Raw genomic sequence first — 23,587 nt, 5'->3', positions numbered from 1 at the left:
CCGGAGTCTTAGACTAGCATTGCACTGATTCCTGGAATTCTCATTAAGAATTTTGATACCTTTTCCCACTTAATTTTCGAAAAAAAAAATTTACAAAATCATAAAAACCAAAAATATTTGATGTTTCATGCTTAAGTCTAGTGTCTCATCTTAAGTTTGGTGTCAATTGCATGCATTCATTCATGTGTCTTAAGGATCCTCAAGTAATTCTTGATGATTTTTGTGTTCTAACCTTTGAATTCTATTGACTTGAAGCATTTTGTGTGTCTCATATGCATTCTCATATTGTTAGTGTCAGTAGTATACAAACTGCTAAGTTTGGTGTCTTGCATGCATTGTTAATTGATTCCTTTTGCATTTTGATTATTAAAAAAAAAAATCCAAAAATATTTTTAATTTGTGTCTTTTCAAGTCAATGATACAAAGAATTGAAGATTTAGAACATACTGCAGAGGAATTACACAGAAAAAGCTGAGCATTCAAAAATGCCCAGTGAAGAAGGCAGACTGGCGTTTAAACGCCAGCCAGGGCACCTGGTTGGGCGTTTAACGCCCAAAGAGGTAGCATTTTGGGCGTTAAACGCCAGAATGTATACCATTCTGGGCGTTTAACGCCAGGATGGTACTAGGGGGAAGATTTTGTTTTCAAATCAATTTTTTTAGTTTTTCAAAATCAAATCTTTTTCAAATCAAATCTTTTCAATCAAATGTTTTCAAAATCAATTTCTTTCCTTTTTAAAAGATACTTACTAACAATTAATGATTTGATTGAACATCTCAAAATTGTTGCCTTTTCTGTTGAGGAAGGTTTTATGTTTGAATCATATCTTTTCTTGTTAGGCAAGTCATTAATTTGTAAAATCATATCTTTTCAAATTGTTTTCAAATCATATCTTTTAAAATTGTTTTCAAATCATATCTTCTCAATCACATCTTTTTAAAACCATAACTTTTCAATTAAATCTTTTTAACCACATCTTTTTCAAAATAGTTTTCAATCAAATCTTTTTAATTTCTAATTTCAAAATCTTTTTCAAAAATCACTTGATTTCTTTTTCACTTTTAATTTTCGAAAATTATCAATCAAATTTTCAAAATGTTTTCAAAATCTTTTAAATGAATTTTCGAAAATTCTCTTCCCTCCTTCCCACATCCTTCTATTTATGGAGTACCACTCCTTCTGAATGCACAATTCGAACCTTATCTAACTAAAGTTCGAATTCTTCTTCTCCTTCTTCTTTCTATTTCTCTTTTCCTCTGACATTTCAAGGAATCTCTATACTGTGACATAGAGGATTCCACATTTTCTTTTTCTCTTCTCTTTCATATGAGCAGGAGCAGAGACAAAGGCATTCTTGTTGAAGCTGACCCTGAACCTGAGAGAACCTTGAAGCGAAAGCTAAGAGAAGCCAAAGCACAACTCTCTTTAGAGGACCTGACCGAATTCTTCAAGGAAGAAGAACACATGGCAGCCGAAAACAACAATAATGCCAACAATGCAAGGAAGGTGCTTGGTGACTTTACTGCACCTACTCCTGATTTCTATGGGAGAAGCATCTCTATCCCTGCCATTGGAGCAAACAACTTTGAGCTTAAGCCTCAATTAGTTTCTCTAATGCAACAGAATTGCAAGTTCCATGGACTTCCAATGGAAGATCCTCATCAGTTTTTAGCTGAATTCTTGCAAATCTGTGACACAGTCAAGACTAATGGGGTTAACCCTGAGGTCTATAGACTGATGCTATTCCCTTTTGCTGTAAGAGACAGAGCTAGAATATGGTTGGATTCTCAACCTAAAGAAAGCCTGGACTCTTGGGAAAAGCTAGTCAATGCCTTCTTGGCAAAGTTCTTTCCACCACAAAGATGGAGTAAGCTTAGAGTGGAAGTCCAAACCTTCAGACAGAAGGATGGAGAATCCCTCTATGAAGCTTGGGAAAGATACAAACAATTAATCAGAAGATGTCCTTCAGACATGCTTTCTGAATGGAGCATCATAGGTATTTTCTATGATGGTCTCTCTGAACTATCCAAGATGTCTTTGGATAGCTCTGCTGGAGGATCTCTTCATCTGAAGAAGACGCCTACTGAGGCTCAAGAACTGATTGAAATGGTTGCAAATAACCAATTCATGTACACTTCTGAAAGGAATCCTGTGAACAATGGGACTAGTCAGAAGAAAGGAGTTCTTGAAATTGACACTCTGAATGCCATTTTGGCTCAGAATAAAATATTGACTCAACAAGTCAATCTGATTTCTCAAAGTCTGTCTGGAATGCAAAATGCACCAAACAGTACTAAGGATGCTTCATCTGAGGAAGAAGCTTATGATCCTGAGAACCCTTCCATGGAAGAGGTGAATTACCTAGGAGAACCCTATGGAAACACCTATAATTCTTCATGGAGAAATCACCCAAATCTCTCATGGAAGAATCAAGAGAGACCTCAACAAGGTTTCAATAACAATAATGGTGGAAGAAACAGGTTTAATAATGGTAAACCTTTTCCATCATCTTCTCAGCAACAGACAGAGAGCTCTAAGCAGAATACCTCTGACTTAGCAACCATGGTCTCTGATCTAATCAAAACCACTCAAAGTTTCATGACTGAAACTAGATCCTCCATTAGGAATTTGGAAGGACAAGTGGGTCAGCTGAGCAAGAAAATTACTGAACTTCCCCCAAGCACTCTCCCAAGTAACACTGAAGAAAATCCAAAAGGAGAGTGCAAAGCCATAAATATGGCCGAATTCTGGGAGGAAGAAGAGGCAGTGAACGCCACTGAGGAAGGCCTCACTGGACGTCCACTGGCCTCCAATGAGTTCCCCAATGAGGAACCTTGGGAATCTAAGGCTCAAACTGAGACCATAGAGATTCCCTTGGACTTACTACTGCCTTTCATGAGCTCTGATGAGTATTCTTCCTCTGAAGAGGAGGAGTATGTCACTGAGGAGCAAGTTGCTAAATACCTTGGAGCAATCATGAAGCTGAATGACAAGTTATTTGGAAATGAGACTTGGGAGGATGAACCTCCCTTGCTCACCAAAAAACTGGATGACTTGTCTAGGCAGAAATTACCTCAAAAGAGGCAGGATCCTGGGAAGTTTTCTATACCTTGTACCACAGGCACCATGACCTTCAAGAAGGCCTTGTGTGACTTGGGGTCAAGTATAAACCTCATGCCCCTCTCTGTAATGGAGAAATTAGGGATCTTTGAGGTGCAAGCTGCAAAAATCTCACTGGAGATGGCAGACAACTCAAGAAAACAAGCCTATGGACTTGTAAAGGATGTTCTGGTTAAGGTTGAAGACCATTACATTCCTACTGATTTCATAGTCCTAGAGACTGGGAAGTGCATGGATGAATCAATCATCCTTGGCAGACCCTTCCTAGCCACAGCAAAGGCTGTGATTGATGTTGATAGAGGAGAGTTGATCATTCAAGTGAATGAAGAATCCTTGGTGTTTAAGGCCCAAGGATATCCCTCTGTCATCATGGAGAGGAAGCATGAAGAGCTTCTCTCAAAACAGAGCCAAACAGAGCCCCCACAGTCAGACTCTAAGTTTGGTGTTGGGAGGCCACAATCAAACTCTAAGTTTGGTGTTGGGAAGTTCCAACACGGTTCTGAGCATCTCTGAGGCTCCATGAGAGTCCTCTGTCAAGCTAATGACAGTAAAGAAGCGCTTGTTGGGAGGCAACCCAATGTTTTATAATTAATTATTTTCTTTTGTTATTTTATCTTTTTTGTAGGTTGATGATCATAAGAAGTCACAAAAATAATGAAAAAAGCAAAAACAAAATGAAAAACAGGAAGAAAAACAGCACACCCTGGAGGAAGATGCTGCTGGCGTTCAAACGCCAGTCAGCCTAGCAGTTGGGCGTTTAACGCCCAGTCTGGCACCCTTCTGGGCGTTTAACGCCAGAAAGGGGCACCAGACTGGCGTTAAACGCCAGTAAAGGGCAAAAACCTGGCGTTAAACGCCAGGAATGGGCACCAGCCCGGCGTTTAACGCCAGAAAAGGCTCAAAACGTGGATTTTGATGCCATTTGGTGCAAGGATGCCTTTTCCTTGACACTACAGGATCTGTGGACCCCACAGGACCCTACCATCACTCTCTCTCTTCTTCCCCCATTCCCCAATCACCTCAACACCTCTTCCCCAAAAACCCCTCTTTACCCCTTCATTTTCCCACTACCTAAACACCACTTTTCCCCTCCTTGGCCGAATACACCACCATCTCCCTCTTCCTCATTTCTTCTTCTTCTACTCTCTTCTTCCTCGAGCAAACATTTTAAGTTTGGTGTGGTGAAAGCGTTGCTTTTTCGTTTTTCCATAACCATTTATGGCATCCAAGGCCGGAGAAACCTCTAGAAAGAGGAAAGGGAAGGCAAAGGCTTCCACCTCCGAGTCATGGGAGATGGATAGATTCCTCTCAAGGGTGCATCAAGACCACTTCTATGAAGTTGTGGCCTTGAAGAAGGTGATCCCCGAGGTCCCCTTTTCACTCAAAAAGGGTGAATATCCGGAGATCCGCCATGAGATCCGAAGAAGAGGTTGGGAAGTTCTTACCAACCCCATTCAACAAGTCGGAATCTTGATGGTTCAAGAGTTCTATGCCAATGCATGGATCACCAAGAACCATGACCAAAGTGTGAACCCGGATCCAAAGAATTATCTTACTATGGTTCGGGGGAAATACTTGGATTTTAGTCCGGAAAGTGTGAGGGTGGCGTTCAACTTGCCTATGATGCAAGGAGATGAGCATCCTTACACTAGAAGGGTCAACTTTGATCAAAGGTTGGACCAAGTCCTCACAGTCATATGTGAAGAGGGCGCACAATGGAAGCAAGATTCAAGAGGAAAGCCGGTCCAATTGAGAAGGCATGACCTCAAACCCGTGGCTAGAGGATGGTTAGAGTTCATACAACGCTCAATCATTCCCACTAGCAACCGGTCCGAAGTTACCATAGACCGGGCTATCATGATCCATAGCATCATGATTGGAGAAGAAATAGAGGTTCATGAGGTTATAGCCCAAGAACTCTATAGGGTGGCGGGAAAGACCTCTACCTTGGCAAGGTTAGCCTTTCCTCACCTCATTTGTCACCTCTGTTATTCAGTGGGAGTTGACATAGAGGGAGACATCACCATTGATGAGGACAAGCCCATCACTAAGAAAAGGATGGAGTACACAAGAGATCCCACTCATCATGAGATCCCTGAGATTCCTCAAGGGATGAATTTTCCTCCACAAGACTATTGGGGGCAACTAAACACCTCCCTAGGAGAGTTGAGTTCCAATATGGGACAACTAAGGGTGGAGCACCAAGAACACTCCATTCTCCTCCATGAAATTAGAGAAGAACAAAGAATCATGAGAGAGGAGCAACAAAGGCAAGGAAGAGACATTGAGGAGCTCAAGCACTCCATAGGATCTTCAAAAGCAAGGAAGAGCCGCCATCACTGAGGTGGACCCATTCCTTGATTTCCTTGTTCTTTATTCCTTTGTTTTTCGAATTTTAGTGCTTTATGTTATCCATGCTTGTGTCTTATGATCATTAGTGTCTTAGTGTCTATGCCTTAAAGTTATGAATGTCCTATGAATCCATCACCTTTCTTGAATAAAATGTGCTTAATTGAAAAAGGAAGAATTGCATGAATTTTGAATTTTATAATAGTTTAATTATTTTGATGTGGTGGCAATATTTTTGTTCTCTGAATGAATGCTTAAACAGTGCATATGTATCTTGAATTTGTGGTTCATGAATGTTGGCTCTTGAAAGAATGATGAAAAAGGAGACATGTTATTGAGGATCTGAAAAATCAATAAAATGATTCTTGAAGCAAGAAAAAGCATTGCTATTCAAAAAAAAAAAAAAAACCGAAAAAAAAAGAAAAAAAGGAAAACGAAAAAAAAAAATAATAATAAGAGTTGTGATCCAAGGCAAATAAGAGTGTGCTTAAGAACCCTGGACACCTCTAATTGGGGACTTTAGCAAAGCTAAGTCACAATCTGAAAAGGTTCACCCAATTATGTGTCTGTGGCATGTATGTATCCGGTGGTAATACTGGAAAGACAGAGTGCTTTGGGCCACAGCCAAGACTCAATAAATAGCTATGTTCAAGAATCATCATACTTTACTAGGAGAATCATTAACACTATCTGGATTCTAAGTTCCTAAAGAAGCCAATCATTCTGAATTTCAAAGGATAGATTGAGATGCCAAAACTGTTCAGAGGCAAAAAGTTAAAAGCCCCGCTCATCTAATTAATACTGATCTTCACAGATGTTTTTGGAATTCATTGCATATTCTCTTCCTTTTATCTTATTTGATTTTCAGTTGCTTGGGGACAAGCAACAATTTAAGTTTGGTGTTGTGATGAGCGGATAATTTGTATGCTTTTTGGCATTGTTTTTAGTATGTTTTTGATATGATCTAGTTAGTTTTTAGTATATTTTTATTAGTTTTTAGTTAAAATTCACTTTTCTGGACTTTACTATGAGTTTGTGTGTTTTTCTGTGATTTCAGGTATTTTCTGGCTGAAATTGAGGGACCTGAGCAAAAATCTGATCCAGAGACCAAAAAGGACTGCAGATGCTGTTGGATTCTGACCTCCCTGCACTCGAAGCGGATTTTCTGGAGCTACAGAAGCCCAATTGGCGCGCTCTCAACGGCGTTGGAAAGTAGACATCCTGGGCTTTCCAGCAATATATGATAGTCCATACTTTGCCCAAGATTTGATGGCCCAAACCGGCGTTCAAAGTCACCTCAAGAAATCCCAGCGTTAAACGCTGGAACTGGCACCCAAATGGGAGTTAAACGCCCAAACTGGCACCAAAGCTGGCGTTTAACTCCAAGAAGAGTCTCTACACGAAATTTGCTTCATTGCTCAGCCCAAGCACACACCAAGTGGGCCCGGAAGAGGATTTTTATGTCATTTACTCATTTCTGTACACCTTAGGCTACTAGTTTTCTATAAGTAGGACCTTTTACTATTGTATTTATTATCGGGGGATTATTTTAGATCCTTTGATCACTTTGGGGAGGCTGGCCTCACGGCCATGCCTAGACCTTGTTCTTATGTATTTTCAACGGTGGAGTTTCTACACACCATAGATTAAGGTGTGGAGCTCTGCTGTACCTCGAGTATTAATGCAATTACTATAGTTCTTCTATTCAATTCCGCTTGTTCTTTTACCAAGATATCACTTGTTCTTCAACTTGATGAAGGTGATGATTGACGCCCATCACCATTCTCACCCATGAACAAGGTGACTGACAACCATTCTTGTTCTACAAGCATCTGAGGCTTAGTGAATATCTCTTGGATTTCTGATTGCACGATGCATGGTTGATCGCCTGACAACCGAGTGCTCGCCTGACAAACGAGCCAGCCATTCCGTGAGATCAGAGTCTTCGTGGTATAGGCAAGAACTGATGGCAGCATTCAAGAGAATCCGGAAGGTCTAACCTTGTCTGTGGTATTCTGAGTAGGATTCAATGATTGAATGACTGTGACGTGCTTCAAACCTGTAACCTACTGGGCGTTAGTGACAGACGCAAAAAAGTTATTCTATTCCGGTAGGGGAGGGAACCAAACCGGTGATTGGCAGCACTGTGACAGAGTGTGTGCATTAGCTTTCACTGCGCGGATGGGAGGTAGCTGCTGACAACAGTGAAACCTTACACGAGCTTGCCATGGAAAGGAGTAAGAAAGGATTGGATGAAGGCATTAGGAAAGCAGAGAGACGGAAGGGAAGGCATCTTCATACACTTGTCTGAAGCTCTTACACCAATGATATACATAAGTATCTCTATCCTTATCTTTTATGTTATTTTCGTTCATCACCATATACATCTGAGTTTGCCTGACTAAGATTTACAAGATGACCATAGCTTGCTTCAATACTAACAATCTCCGTGGGATCGACCCTTACTCACGTAAGGTTTATTACTTGGACGACCCAGTGCACTTGCTGGTTAGTTGTGCGAAGTTGTGTAATGCCATGGTATTGAGCCACCAAGTTCTTGGAGCCATTACCGGGGATTATTTGAGTTGTGAAAAAGTATTGTTCACAATTTCGCGCACCAGGAGGAAGGAGGTCCCATTTTTATAGTAAAACCTCTAAGACTAAACCTAGAATTCAAACTCAAACTAAATCAAAACAAAATCAAATCAAATCTTTTCTTAATGACTCTATGACTAACTAGTGCTCTTCCTTGTAATTCAAACTTGATGTCTTCAAATCTTCATTAATTACGAAGATTTCTCAGGTCCGGGGCTATTGTAGGCATTTGGCACCGCTTTTTACGCAATTATGCACTTCCTTGCTGACTGTTTGGCATTTAGCGCCAGTTTCTGGCATTTGGCACTAGGACTCCCGCATGGAATGGTGATGCTGGACGCGGTTTGGCGCTAAACGCTAATATCACAGTGTTTAGCACCGTGATTCCAGAGAAAAAGTATAAACTATTATATATTGTTGGAAAGCACTAGAAGTTGGCTTTTTAATGCCGATAAAATTGCATCAATTGAATATTGGTAGCTCAAGTTATGCTCGTTAGAGTGTGAGGAGGTCAGGGTTGACAACATCCACGAATTCTCTTTGCACTTATCTTTAATTTTTGGTTCCTCCTTGTTCTTTGCTTTTCTTTTCCTAACATTTTCTATCTGGATTAGATTATAGAATCCTTCCTTGAATCATCACCTTGAAACAAGTTTATTTACTTTCTTTTCATAGTTTATTTTTATTGGATGCTTTGCACCTTGAGCCTAGCCGTGATTCTAAATGCTTTATTTTCAAGCTTTTGCTTGATATATAAGCACCACAAGCACTTGACTAGTATTCTCTTTGGAGCTTATTTTTCTTTCAATATCATTAGTCAGTGATACACAGAGCCTTTGGCTTCTCTTTCAACTCCTTTTCTCTTTTTTTATTACATGTTACTCCTTCAAGGCTTTGTCAAGTGTAAAGATCCCATAGTAGTCCTCTAAATTAAGGCCTCAAGCAATTTGACTCAGCTTGTCTTGAACATTTTTAGTTAGTTTGGCCTTCCCAAACTCACATTGTCATGATCTTTATGATCAATCCCTTTTCCTTTTTGTTCTTTAATGGAACATGAACCTTGCCCACATTTAGGAGCAAGTACAATTATAATTGTGGGCTGTGATGGATAAGTAATGATATACACTTGACTAACAAGACCCATAAATGCATTGTATAGGATAGAATAAGATAACATATGCATATAATTAAGAAAAATAAAGCAAATGGAAGTCAACAACCTTATTTCTCATTGTCGTCATCTTCCTCATCTTTCTCTTCATTATCCTTTTAGGCTATGTAGTGCATAGTCTCTAACACCAGGCTTAGAATGATTACTTGTCCTCAAATAACAAAGAAAAATAGTGGTGATAGAAATAGGAATAATCATAATTGTTGGTAGATATAAGGAAGCAAGACAGAAGGTCATTCAAATAAAACAACAAAATTAAAAATAAAACAAAAGAAAAGACAAAATAAAGCAAAATAAACATGTTGCTAATATATTGGCATGGGGGGAGTGGACCTTGCATAGGTAAAGTGTGGCAACACCAAACTTGGTATGAGAATATTAAACTTAGTGTGACACAATCAATGAAAGGTTGGGCTAAGTAACCAGTGAAATGTAAGCATAATGTTGGTGTAACAACACTAAACTTAATCCATAAAATACATATGTAACATGAAGCAAAAAAATTAAAAATGAAAAGAAATTACCTAACGTTGTGTTGCCTCCCAACTAGCACTTCTTTAATATCACTATCTTGACAGTTGGTTCTTGAATTTTCTTCCTTTTCTTCCAGTTGGTTAAGAGAAACAACTTCAATGGACATAAGGTAAAAAAGGATACCCACCAAAGAGAAACTCCCACACAACTCTCTGATTCACTAGGACCAAAGAAAGCATATTCAAGTGTTGGGGAAGAAGATTCAATTCAAATGTGAGTGGTGCATTCAGATTTTTATTCCTGGAAGCTTGCATGCATGGAGTTAAAAGGACTTGTATGGCTTCCTCTTTAATTATTGGAATGTGCAAGCACGGAGTGTGCATGGATTCCTCCTTTGTTTGTGCATCTTCCTCTTATTCCATGTGTGAGGGTGGAAAGTTTTCTAATTCACTGGAGTATGAACTCCTTTGATTAATTGCCTCACATTCTTCTGTAGGATCTTGCATTGCTTTTCTTGGGAGGGAGTTTGCTCGTTCCTCTACCAAATGCTTGGTAAGCAACTCCACATATTTCTCTATATTTTTTACACTCATTTTTATATCATGTATGCAACGTTGACTAGTATTCCTTAATTCTTTCATGGCAAGATCAAGAGCCGATCGTTCTTGATATGAATAAGGAGATTATGGTTCTTGATATGAATAAAAAGATGAGGGTCCTTGATATGAATATAGAAATGGTGGTTCTTGATATGAATAAGGAGATAATGTCTCTTGGTATGAATAGAGAGTTGACAGTCCTTGGTATGAATAAGGAGATAATGGTTCTTGATAGATGGAATATGGAGCATTGTAGTTTCCTTGCCCTTGACTTTTCCAACCAAAATCCGGATAGTTCCTCCATCCATAATAATACGAATCATTCCTTGAGTGTGAGTAGTAACCCATGTGATCTCTATCCATTATTTTTCTTAGCATATAACACAAAACTGAATCAAATGCACCATGTGGTAAAAAGAGGGGAAAAGAAGAAAGAATAGAAAGAGATATTGTATTTATTTATTTATTTATTTATTTTTGTTTTTTTAAGAGAAAACAAAAAAAAGGAAAAAAAATGTCTAATCTAGGTAATCAATCAATGGGTAGTTTGTTAACAATTAATCTCTGGTAACGGCACCAAAAACTTGGTGCAGAATTTACAACTTACAATTTATCGGCAGGTGCACTGGGTCGTACCAAGTAATAAACTCAGATGAGTGGGTATCGATCCTACGAGGATTAACGAATTAAGCAAATAATAGTCAATTAATTATTCTAGCCAAACAATCAAAATTTAGGGTTTCAATAGCAGATAACATAAAACAGATAATTAAATAAAAGCAAACTAAAATTAATTAAGAAAATAATATGATAAATATAGTTAAGGTGTCAGAAATATTTAAATTTCTAGATTTATATTCATTTTCAACTACCTTGATCATGCAATGATTATGTTCATGAAAAACCCCAAGTGATTAAATTCCTATTCCTAAGCAATCCAATCTCCTCTAATGTAACTAATTGTCAATCCTTTGATCACTCAATTGCATTAGAGGGTGAAGTTCAAATTCTAATTTATATGTCACACAACCCTAAGAACCCCAAAGCATAATGCAGTTATATGTCACGTACCACATTAAGTCCAGATAATTAGGAATTATGGGAGATTGATTTCAAGCTGTAATTCTAATGATATAACTTTTCTAAGACTCAAATAGAATTCAAGTAGAATTAGAGTTATTTTTCAATAATCACTAATTCTTGGAATGAAGAGCAAAACCGATTCTTAAACAATAATCAAATCATTAATCAAGAGTAGAAGATCAAATAATTATTAATCCATCAAAGTAAATAGAGCTCCTAACTTTAACAATGGAGGATTAGTTGCCCATAGTGCAAAAAATTTCAAATCCTAGTCTAATGTAAAACCTAAAACTAATGAAGAGTATAAGATGGAAGAGAGAGAGTGTGTGAGTGTGTTTTTTTCGGGGAGGAAGGAGGTCCCCTTTCTAAGTAAAACCTCTAAGACTAAACCTACAATTCAAATTCAAACTAAATCAAAACAAAATTAAATCAAATCAAATCAAATCATTTCTTAAAGACTCTTTGACTAACCAGTGCTCTTCCTTGTACTTCAAGTTTAGTATCTTCAAATCTTCATTAATTACGAAGATTTCTCAGGTCCGGGGCTATTGTAGGCGTTTGACACCACTTTCGTGGCATTTGGTGCCGCTTTTTATGCAATTCTGCACTTCCTTGCTACCTATCTAGCGTTTAGCTCCAATTTCTGGTGTTTGGCGCTGGGACTCCCACATGGAATGGTGATGCTGGACGCGGTTTAGCACTAAACGCTAATGTCACGACGTTTAGCACCGTGATGCCAGAGAAAAAGTATAAACTATTATATATCGTTAGAAAGCTCTAAAAGTTGGCTTTCTCGTGTTGTTATAACTGCATCAATTGGAACTTTATACCTCATGCTATGCTCATTTCAGTGTGAGGAGGTCAAGGTTGACAGCGTCCACGAATTTTTGTTGTAGTTGTCTTCAATTATTTGTTCCTCCTTGTTCTTTGCTTCTCTTTTCCTAACATTTTTCTACTAGAATCATGAAACCAAGAAAATCAATGTACTAATAGAATAATCTTGAAAATCATAAAATTATTAAGCAAAAGTCACAACTTTTCTGCAAGAAATACTAATGAAAAGCGTTTAAGATGCTCACCCATCACACCGTAACTTATTTATTCAGCTATTTATTTTCTCTTTTTTTTTTTCATTTTCGTTTTTTGAAAGTTCAATTTTGGGGGATTTTGAGTCATTGCAACAAACTCCAATGATTGCAACTGCGCAATACTACACAAGGCACCTTTGGTTTCAAGATTCTTATGGCTCTGGTTTCAGTAGCCTCTCAAATATTGATTGATAAAGAGACAAAAGAGAGGGAAGGGGTTAACTTGTAGCCTTGCTAGAAGCACAGCCATATGACGAGATCAACTTTTGAGAAAGAATGTTCTCCCCCCATCCGTGCTATTACCGCTCTATCCCTGATTGATACGTTAAAGTCCATTCAGTGTGCATGGACCACCGCTTTTGACTTTGATGGTGCCCTTAATGCTGAGTTACTATCGAAGAACATCCAGACTCCTCGGGTCGTGTCGATGCTCCTCAAGCTCTTGGTGCTGCCCTCTGACTCTCTTTTTGGGCGGCTTCATTGCTAATGTTTCCTAGAAACATTTCTCAAATGCCATTGAATTTCCTACCTCAAGATCTACCTTTGAAGTCGAGGAGAATGAGTAGCTCCTTTAGGGAGAAAAAGACTCAGGTTGACAGTTTGCAGCAGAAAAGGAGAAGCTGGTGAAGGATGTCTTTGAGCCTTCCAGGAGTCTGTTTAGTTAATGCTCTAAAGCCTAGACCAAGAAGTTCCAAAAGGACTTGGCCGCAATGTTAGGATGTAGTGAGAAAGCAATAGTTGCAGCAGTAAAGAACTTTTAGGTTTACCATGGAGCTCTCAAACTTGCGAAGGATATGGTGGATAATATTATAGAGGTCATCATAGGATAAGTTCAGTTTTCTTGCCCTTAATATAAATTTGGAGTGGGGACAATGTTTATGATGCCCAAACTATTAGTAGGTCCAGAGCTTGAGGCTAATCAGGTGGTGAGTAAGGAAGCAGCTTTGATGGCGTGAAATTTCTAGTGACTTTGTAGTAGATTTTGTTAATTTGCCCTTGTTTACATGTCTCTAATATTTTCTGACTTGGGTATAAATATTTACTTCACTTCATATTTTTTATTTTCTTTTATGTGGATACTTAGATCCAAAGTGTTTAATTAGAGTGAACAATTTTTTTATTAAATTTTAAGACGCCACTGTTAAGTGCATTTTATTTTCTCATGTGCATTACTTACATTCTTAGAGGATTTTTCTAAAATTTTTCAAGCTTAATACAGAGTGTGCACTACAAGAAGCCACTGATTTAATGACCAATTCTACTAGTCACTAAAATCTTGGTCACTAAATTAAAGAAATAGAGACTAAAGTTGGTCGCTAAGCTTTAGCGATCGATTTTAAACCAAGGCTACTAAACCCGTACTAAATGATACCAGTTGCCAACAAAATCGGTCGTTAAATAGTAATAAATATTTTGGTCACTAATTTAGGATCAATCTTTTAGTTGCTAAATTAATTTTTGATGAAAAATTAACGTTCCTAATAGCGACTAATTTTTTGGTGGCTAAATCGATTGATATGATTTCAATCGCTAAATCTATCGCTGATTTTAATTTCCCAATTATAATTTTTTTACTAAATTTCACATATACTATTTTAAAATCCTGATTTTTATATGCAATTATAATTCTATAAAATATAAAAATCATCAAACATAGATTTATAAAAGTAATGTTTATAAAATTAATGTTCAACATCATTTAAATCTCTTTAATTACTATTCACATCATTTAAATATCTTTAATTACTAACCAAAATCATAACTACAATGAAAATAATTATTTTTCACACTTTTATTTATCATCTTCATCCTCTGCTATATTTGTTTCTTCACTCTTTAGTTGAAGAATCATAATTTTAAATTTAGCCTTTTTATCATTTATTGAAGTAGATAATTATTGAGTTCAAATTATTTTTATATCTTCTCGAACTTAATTTCAAGCTATAATTTCTCCTCTTGTATTTTCTTAATTATTTACTCATGTTCTGACTTTTACAATCAATTAGATGACTGAAATTTATACTCACTATAACTAGATTTTTTTTTTTCAATTGCAGTAAACTCTATTTTAAGTACATAAATTTTTCTTCCTTTTCTTTTAAATAATTTTTGGTATAAAATATTTATTATTTTAATTATTCTATTTTGTTCTTAGTATATATATTGAGATTTGAAAAAAAAAATAAATTAGTAAACGAAGATATCTAGCTATAAAATACGCAGCCATAAAAAATGGTCAATATCTAAAATTTTGATAATAACATAATAAAGTATAATATACTTGAAGTAGACCTCTGTGTATGTTATAGAATTATAGAATTCAGGTAGGTACTATTATTAGGGGTCATTTTATATTTCTCGTTTTCTCGTATGAGATGTTGATGAATGCTTGCAAACAGAAGATAAATCCAAAAGGTTAATAATGTTTAATCTTACTAAACAAAATAGAATAATCATCATGGACAAAAGAATAATACATGCCGTCCAAAGTTTTTTTAATGACGATAATACTATAAATAAAATCAACACAAAATTGTTAACAATTTAATTTTTTTTCCTTACACATCATTATCATGAAAAATAAAATAGAACTATTTTTTCTGCACAAAACAAAACGGAAAGAAAAAGGAAAAAACGAAGCGTCTTTTTCTGAAGACAGGGTTGAAGTGCAAGTTGATTCACACTCTGACTGTGGGTAAAGCAAGAATCAGTGTGTGATAACCCACAAAATAGAAAAAGAAAACGTTGGTTTGTTTTGTTTCCAGCTGAAAGTTCTGTTTTTGATTGCAAAAGCTCCTTTTCTTTTATTTGGTCACCTAATTGAATATTAGTTGCAGCGCTTGAACTGAAGCAATACATTGGGTAAGTGAGAATTTTGTTTTTTCTTATTTTTATTATAATTGGGTAGTTTGATTCACTTAATGTTCTGCTAGTTTTGATGTTTGATCTTTGTTTTATTTATTGTTTTCATTATAACTTTCTGGTTTTTTTTTTTTTGGGGCCGCGGGGGGGGGGGGGGGGGGGGGGGGGTTCAATGGAGAGTGTTGAACTGTTGATAGAAGGTGGAACCCTAGATTGACAATTTTGGGAATGAAGATGGCTGTTCAAAGGATTCTGATTGTGTTTTTGGTAGACTATTATATTATGCTCAATTTTGATTTTGTGTTAGGAAATGGTCTTTGCTTGCCTCTTAATCGCAATCATTTTTGACAATTGGGTTATTTGGCGCTAGAGGTGATCGGCTTGTATGATCATGAAAATTTTAAAGGAATTCTGTAGAATTCAATGCTTAAAAGTATTATTATTAATTGATTAGTCAATAGCTAGCTAATTTCCGGAATTAGTTTTGCAGGACTAGAAATACCTGTAATTTTTTTGAGAAACTACTGAGATATTCTCAAAATTGCATTCACATTAATGCATGGTCATTCCATTCATGTCCTCAGAGACATAATAGCTCTTTAGCCATAGAAATTATGCTGCCTTTGTTTATTATATTGAAACGTTTTATTGTCAATTTTACAAAAGGACTGGGTTGCCATTATCTTGACCTTTTCGGTTATCTCGGTAATTTTAGGCATCTGCAGTGATATTGTATATCTCTATTCTCTGCCCATCCGTTATGTCATCGTTTTGCATGTTAACTTGTTGCTAAAACTTCTTTTGAATTCCATTATTTATACAGGTGATTACTTCAAATTTGATTTGCATTTTGAGGCTTGGGAATGCCGAAGATCGCAGATGCTTCAAATTTCTAAATTGTGATTAACTAGTACTCAAGGTTTTCGAAGCACCTTTGGCATAAAGGCTGTAAATAAATTCTTCTTTTTTCAAGTAAAAGGATATGGTATAATGGAACATTCAAGATTCCAAAAAGTGCTTCCAAGCAATACAATGGAACCAAGAAATGGTGAATTCCAGCCTGGGTTGCAGCCAATGATGCAGGATCGACCGGATGACATGCATACAATTAGAAGACCACCTAATGTTGGTACGGCACAAGCCAAACCTGTACTTAATTTTTCCATACAGACAGGTGAGGAATTTGCTCTCGAATTTATGAGAGATAGGGTGAATCTTGGGAAGCCTATGTTTCCAAATGTCGGTGACACTAATTATACACCAGGTTATATGGATCTAAAAGGCATTTTAGGCATTAGTCATCCAACATCAGAAAGTGGATCAGACATTTCCATGCTTTCAATGGTTGACAAATATCCAAAAGAGTTCGAAAGAGTGAACACATCATTGCAGGGAGACAAAAGCAATTATGGGTCAATTCGATCAATACCAAGAACTTCAATGACTCAGGACAGTAGACAACTTGTGCAGAAGTATGGCTCTTCTCGAGGTTCCGATAGCTCATCAATGCTATTGAAGTTCCTTTGCAGCTTTGGTGGGAGAATATTACCTCGACCAAGTGATGGAAAACTAAGGTATGTTGGAGGTGATACACGTATTCTTCGTATAAGAAAGAATATATCTTGGCAGGAGCTCTTGCAGAAAGCATTATTAATGTATAGTCAGGTTCATGCAATCAAGTATCAGCTTCCGGGGGAAGATCTTGATGCTTTGGTATCTGTGTCATGTGATGAAGATTTGCAGAATATGATGGAAGAATGTAACCATCTAGAAGACAGAGAAGGATCACAAAAGCCTAGGATGTTTTTGTTCTCATTGAGTGATTTGGAGGACGCTCAATTTGGTCTCAGTGGTTTGGGTGATGATTCTGAGATCCAATATGTTGTTGCTGTTAACGGCATGGACATGGGATCAAGAAGAAACTCAACCCTGATTGGCGTGAACTTTTCAGCAAATGATCTGCATGATTTGGACAGGCAGAACACTGAAAGGGAGACTGGTAAAGTTGCTGTTGAATCTGTAGGTGTCAACAATTCTCTCTTGAATAACAAATTTGACTCATCACCAAATGTGGAATCCTTGCAACCAGTGCTACCTACTTCCTCAAATTCTTATGAAAGATATCCACAGTCCTTGCAACCAATGCACCATGGGGATCCTGTTGGTCAATATCATGTATCTAGATCTGTTGTTGAAGACATTCCTACTACTATGCCTCCTCGTGCACTGATTAATCAAGATGGGGTTTTTAGCAAAGGCCATCCACCAGTCGGATTACCAGTACATAATTCTGAAATACCACCAGTGGTCACAAAAAAGAAGGGTGATAGTTTGATTGAACAAGCAAGCGACCAGGGTAAAGTTTTATACTTGGAAACACCATCCTCAGCTCCTACTCAACTATTTGATGGTTACATGAAAAATAATTTTCCCGAAGCAACAGCTGTAGTTACTATGCCAGAGGGCTATCCAATACCTCCGACAAAAAAGGACCAGCTACAGAACTATGAAGATGGTGCTTCTACATCTAACAGTGGTTTTGGTCCCACTTATGTCGACTCCCAGTCAAATGCTGTTGATTTTAGTTCTCTTAACCCTCCTCCTCTTCCTGAAAGAGTTTACTATTCAGAAAGGATTCCTAGGGAGCAAGTAGATTTGCTGAATCGGTCCACCAAGTCAGATGATTTACATGGTTCTCAGTTTAACATTTCCGATTTACTTTCTGATGCAAAACCCTCAGATTCAGTTACAGGATCTGACAACAACTTGCATAATGGGAATCAGCCTCTCCGATCTGAGGAATTGGGTGTTGCAGCAAAGCCTTTGCCTGCTGATGGCTATGCTATTGATAATGGGACTGCCAAACATCAAATATACAAACATTTTCCTGATCCAAGTAGCCAGTTGAAGTCAAAACTAACTGAGCATGTGAATTCTGAGTTGAAGAAGGTAGTAACAAAAGTTGAAGGAAGTAATGATGTAGTAACTAAAGATCATGTTGTTAATTTTGAACCTGAAACTTATTGTAAAGATAATCATATCAAACACCGGCTTGACGAGATAAAACATAGCAAATCAGAATCTGACTTTCCTACTTTGCATCAGGTTCCCTCTGCTAGGCAACTTGAGGATCCTGCTTCATGTCTTCCCGAGGTCGATTGGGGCAATGCCACTGTTACAGAATCTAATGAAAGTCGCATGGTTCAAGGACTACCTGTTTCTCTAAATGGGAATCAAACTACCAAGGATGATTTTCAACCTTCTTCAAGTGTTGCTTCAAAGACATCACAAGGTGACATTCTAATTGATATTGATGATCGATTTCCCCGTGAAGTGCTTAGTGACATGTATAAAGCTTTACTTGAAGAAGGTTTCTCGGGTCGGCATCCACTAACCTCGGATGGAGTAGGTCTAAGCATAAATGTGAAAAATCATGAACCTACACCTTGGGAATATTTTCACAAACTGGCACAAGAAGGACTCAATAATGTCTCTCTCATTGATCAGGATCATGTTAGTTTTTCACCTGCAATAGAAGAAGTGGAAGATGAGGGTAGAACTCAACATGTTACGCCTCTAACAACAGGTGAAATATATCAGAAAGACTTACATGGAAGGGTTGAAACAGAAACTACTATTCTAAAGCCAAATGATCCCCTCGTGAAGGATACTGAAAGTATGCAATTTAATGCTATCATGGAAAACATAAGAGCACAGGAATCAGTTTTTGAGGTATGCTTTTTAATATATTCAATTTCATTTCAGAATCTTTATAAATATATTTGTTTGCTGACAGAAGTATTTGTCATCTTAACACAGGATGGGAAGTTTGAAACAAGAAATCGTACACCTCCTGTTGATCCTCCCGTAAGTGAAATTGACCCGAATTCTTTGCAGGTGAGTTCCTCCTTCTCTCGTCTGCGATATTTCTTCTGTGGCATGGTTCTCATTTTTAGAGGAGTAAACTAAATGAATATTTTTATTATGGAGTGATTGCTAAGTTGTCAAAGTTTTATAAATTTATTGATGTCTTGTACATCAATGAATAGCGATAATGCCTAGGCTTAAATTGGCATGCTTTGCTGGTCTAGTTCCTAGTTATTTGTTTAATAATCGAGACTTGTTTTGGTAACTTCTTGAGTTCATGTTGGCAGCAGAGTATGATGCTTGCATTTTATTGAACAAGGCTTGATCATTTTAATCTGTTCCCATTCTTTCATTTTCATTGAGGTTACTACAACAGTACTGAGCTATGATATCAGCAAGTAAAGGGAAAAGAAACATCAGAGTGAGAAAAAAATTTGTGGGAAGAGAGAGAAATCGCAGGGAGAGAGGTAGCAAGGGAGAGAACGAGTTTAGATGAGAACAATGATTGCAATGATTAAATTCTGGTCTGCATGACTAGTTTATATGAATTCAAGTAGACTTGCTTCTTTTGGAAGCTTTCAACAGAGGTTTAGTGAAAAACAATATCAGCTAACAACATTTTGATAGCATCCTTTTGAATTTAGTGACATGCTAATATAGCTCTAGAAAACAGCATTAGTAGCTGCTGCTTATATCCTTCATCAAAGAATTTCGTTCTAAAGATCCTTCCATACTGAACATTTTGTGCTTTGTGGCTTTCAGTTGTATCTCTAGTTATTGCATTCTTCAATTGTTGAATTTTGTGAGGTACAATGTGTATGTGTGTGGTTATGAATGTCAACGCCGACTTCTGTGGACTATTACAGGTTCTGTGGTCAAGTATTTCTTAGGCATACTTTTAAGTCTGTAACATGTGTATCAAAATACAATGTATGGACAAGTTAACCAAGTTTCAGTCATGATATGATTCTTTATTTCTCTTTTTATCTTCTCATATTACCTATTGTAGACTGCTCTGGTCATCTAGCTGTTTTATATTTTCATAACTATTTACATCGTCACTTGAATTCATTGTCTTCATTGAATACTGGTCTAAGCATTAAAGTCTTCAGTCCTGTTGTTTCATTGTTCTGATGCAATTCATAGGTCATAATGAATGAAGATCTTGAAGAGCTGAAGGAGCTGGGTTCTGGTACCTTTGGGACTGTGTATCATGGAAAATGGCGTGGAACCGATGTTGCCATCAAAAGAATAAAGAAGAGCTGTTTCACCGGTCGATCATCAGAGCAAGAGAGACTGGTATCATATATATATATATATATATATAATTTCAATAATATACTACCTGGATATTTATCTATACTCTGAAAGAGCTTAACTGATGGTAATGGATTTTGAGGCACATGAAATGATATTTGCTTCTTTTTCTCAGACTTTAGAATTCTGGCGGGAAGCTGATATTCTTTCCAAGCTTCATCACCCAAATGTTGTGGCATTTTATGGTGTAGTTCAGGATGGACCTGGAGGAACAATGGCCACTGTTACGGAGTACATGGTGGATGGTTCTCTTCGGCATGTATTGCTTCGCAAAGATAGGTAATGTACCTAGAAAGAACCTTTGCATTTCTATTATTTAGTTCTTCATGTCAAACAATGTCTTCGGTAATTATTTTTATTTACGTCTGCCTTTTATCTAATATAGTGAAAGTTGTGTGATTATAAATTATAATAACTCCAATTTCTTATAGAAGCCATGATCTATGCAATCTGTTTCTTTGCTTTTGTAATTTTGTTACAGCCATAAGTCATAACTCGTAAGTGCTACTAGAGTTCACTGTTTTATAATGTCCAGGTATGAATATCATGTCTGTTGGTGGATTTGGCTCTAATGGGTCTAACTTGTATTGTAGGTATCTAGATCGTCGCAAGAGACTGATAATTGCTATGGATGCAGCTTTTGGAATGGAGTATTTACACTCAAAAAATATTGTTCATTTTGACTTAAAATGTGATAATTTGCTTGTGAACTTGAAAGATCCTTTACGGCCAATATGCAAGGTAACTACGCTTGTATTTTTGTCTAATTGTTTAAGTTGGAAGCTTCTTTGTGTTTAAGAGTTGACAAGACTAAGAAACTTGTGTTTCCAGGTTGGTGATTTTGGCTTGTCAAAAATTAAGCGGAATACCTTGGTCTCGGGTGGCGTGCGGGGGACTCTTCCTTGGATGGCACCAGAGCTGCTGAATGGTAGCAGCAACAAGGTGTCAGAAAAGGTAGAATTTTAAGTTGTCTTCTACTCTTTCCAAAGATTAAAATTCAAGTATGCAGCTGAATTTACTGATCTAATATTCTGATCTCTATTTTAGGCATTAAAAACTGCTTTGATCTCACCTGGAAAGTCTTTATTTGTCATAGTACTCTGGATTTCTTAACTTCCCCTTACCTTTGGAGAAGAAATCCCTGTGAAATTAAAGAAATCTACTTCATTTCTGTTTTTGTCTGCCTTGTTACTCGGAGTTATTTGCATCTAAAATTGAATTCTTATTTGTAGGTTGATGTGTTCTCCTTTGGCATAGTATTGTGGGAAATTCTAACTGGTGAGGAGCCTTATGCCAATATGCACTATGGTGCAATCATAGGTGCGATCTTGTTCCTATGCTTTTTTTTTTTTTTTTGGGTCCTGAGGTAGAGCTTGAACTATGGTTGTATACTCTGAAATCATTTTTCTACCAATTTTTGGAAGTAAGAATATGCTTGGACAACTTTTTATGCATTCGCTATGAACAGTGACTGTATAAAAAGATTTAGGTGTTTTTGAGTTGAGCTTTTGAAAAGAATGTTGTTAGTGAATCAGGTTGAAAAAGAGGATCTAAATGAGGAACATAGGGTTTTCACCTAAGATTCCGAAGCATCACATCAAAGATTTGAGAAGTTGAAGCAGTTAGGTGAAGCCAAATAAATGGTTTTATGATCTCTCTTTAACATTCCCTCTCACATGATAGATAAAAAATATTTTGATACAAATGATCACAACTGTCACCATCAAAACTGAAAAAAAAAAATTCAAAACAAAATAGTAAAATTTGAACACTAGAGATTGCAACTGGTTCAAGTGTGATTTTAGCTAGCTTTGCTTGTTATCCTTATTATTATTGTTGTCATTATTATGGTATAAACCACTTATCTATGTGCCTGGATTTTAACCAATTCGACCCCAGTTGAGTTGACTGTGTGTAAGACACTCTGGGTACAAGTTCTCGTGTTCTTTCGCATAAACATGCTTAAGAGAAACAAGTGCCAAAAAACCAATCAAAGTGCTTGTTACTCAAAATTTGTCATTTGATCACCATATGACCCATAATTTCTCTTTCCATACAGGTGGGATTGTTAATAACACATTAAGGCCAACAATTCCCAGTTACTGCGACTCAGAATGGCGAACACTGATGGAGCAGTGCTGGGCACCAAATCCTGCAGTCAGACCTTCCTTTACAGAAATTGCCCGTCGATTGCGTGTGATGTCTGTGGCAGCTAGCCAGGCAAAGGTGCAGGGCCAAAAGGCGTCTAAATGATTTGAAAGAGAGATGTGTTGGTTGCTGCTTTTCCAACCCTAATACCAATATTGGCGTTGGTATTGTTAAAATCATACTCCAAGTGTATTATTATACCACCTCAACTTTTTATTGAAAATTTTCTTTTTTTTTTTCTTTTATCAACCCTGTACTTTTGTGAGCTAAATTTGTGTGTATATGAAACTGCTTTTGTGCAAACGGAAAATAGTCTTCTTTTCTATGTTGTTTGGTTCCCTTTTACTTTGTATATTTGCCCTTTGAACCAAATTTCTTGCATCTATAAGTAAGTCACAATTTTGTGTTGTAGTTTTTGAGTTGGATGTATAATTTCATGTATGGACTTGACCAACGTTATTTTTTTATGTGTGTGCCCATGATGAGGAAAAGGTGTAACTATAAAAGAAAAGGAAATAACTCCGAATTATGAAAAAAAGTGTAACTATTGGGAGAAGTAACATTAAATGTTGTTTTTCGGAATTACAAAACAAGTATCTTCTACAATTTTTGTACAAGAAAACGGTTTAACTAGTTGGAAAATAGTTATACATACGAGGGAATTTTTACCTCAAAAGTTAGCTTTTCAGAATGTTTGCGATTTATTTTAAAAGTACTTCTAATATTTAGTCACATTCAATTTTGTTCTTAACATTTTTAATTTAACTCAATTATCTCTGAACGTTAATTTCATGTAAAACGTTAGGGATAAAATTGAAAACTTCCAATAGTAGTTTTGACACAAATTAAAAACATTAGGGACAAAATTGGATTAATAAAAAATGTTAGGAATAAAATTGAATGAAATTAAACGT

The 23,587-nt window shown here is 36.8% G+C and overlaps 1 protein-coding gene and 1 non-coding gene across 3 annotated transcripts; one reads left to right on the top strand and one right to left on the bottom strand.

Annotated features, from left to right (window-relative positions):
• Window positions 1–1,869: 1,869 nt before the first annotated feature.
• Window positions 1,870–1,977, bottom strand: LOC130942468 (small nucleolar RNA R71). The gene has a single exon (XR_009071038.1). It is a non-coding gene; the product is annotated as a small nucleolar RNA R71 (small nucleolar RNA).
• Window positions 1,978–15,071: 13,094 nt separating this feature from the next.
• LOC130940756 (uncharacterized) lies at window positions 15,072–22,998 on the top strand. Of its 2 annotated transcripts, XM_057868986.1 has the most exons (11): window positions 15,072–15,341; window positions 16,165–18,290; window positions 18,447–18,633; window positions 18,712–19,073; window positions 19,161–19,238; window positions 20,355–20,507; window positions 20,641–20,804; window positions 21,119–21,266; window positions 21,357–21,479; window positions 21,758–21,845; window positions 22,585–22,998. In XM_057868986.1, exons 2-11 carry the CDS (start codon window positions 16,332–16,334, stop codon window positions 22,776–22,778), a joined length of 3,456 nt encoding a protein of 1,151 aa, XP_057724969.1. In that variant the 5' UTR covers window positions 15,072–15,341; window positions 16,165–16,331; the 3' UTR covers window positions 22,779–22,998. The 2 variants fall into 2 exon arrangements, with proteins under 2 accessions (XP_057724969.1, XP_057724968.1); XM_057868985.1 differs by having other exon boundaries at window positions 15,073–15,341; window positions 18,447–19,073.
• The last annotated feature ends 589 nt before the right edge of the window (window positions 22,999–23,587 follow it).

The sequence above is a fragment of the Arachis stenosperma genome, chromosome 7 (genome assembly GCF_014773155.1).
Source record: "Arachis stenosperma cultivar V10309 chromosome 7, arast.V10309.gnm1.PFL2, whole genome shotgun sequence".
In the NCBI taxonomy this organism is placed as follows: Eukaryota; Viridiplantae; Streptophyta; class Magnoliopsida; order Fabales; family Fabaceae; genus Arachis; species Arachis stenosperma.
The sequence above is the reverse complement of the archived record's forward strand: the minus strand, read 5'-3'. Positions and strand labels throughout refer to the sequence as shown.

Bases quoted from the DNA above. Each gene is read 5' to 3' on its own strand.
- LOC130940756 (XM_057868985.1), top strand. From the start codon at position 16,332: ATGGAACATTCAAGATTCCAAAAAGTGCTTCCAAGCAATACAATGGAA. The intron at 18,291-18,446 runs GTAGTAACAAAA...ACTTTGCATCAG, and splicing joins TGAATTCTGAGTTGAAGAAG to GTTCCCTCTGCTAGGCAACT. The intron at 20,508-20,640 runs GTATCATATATA...TCTTTTTCTCAG, and splicing joins CATCAGAGCAAGAGAGACTG to ACTTTAGAATTCTGGCGGGA.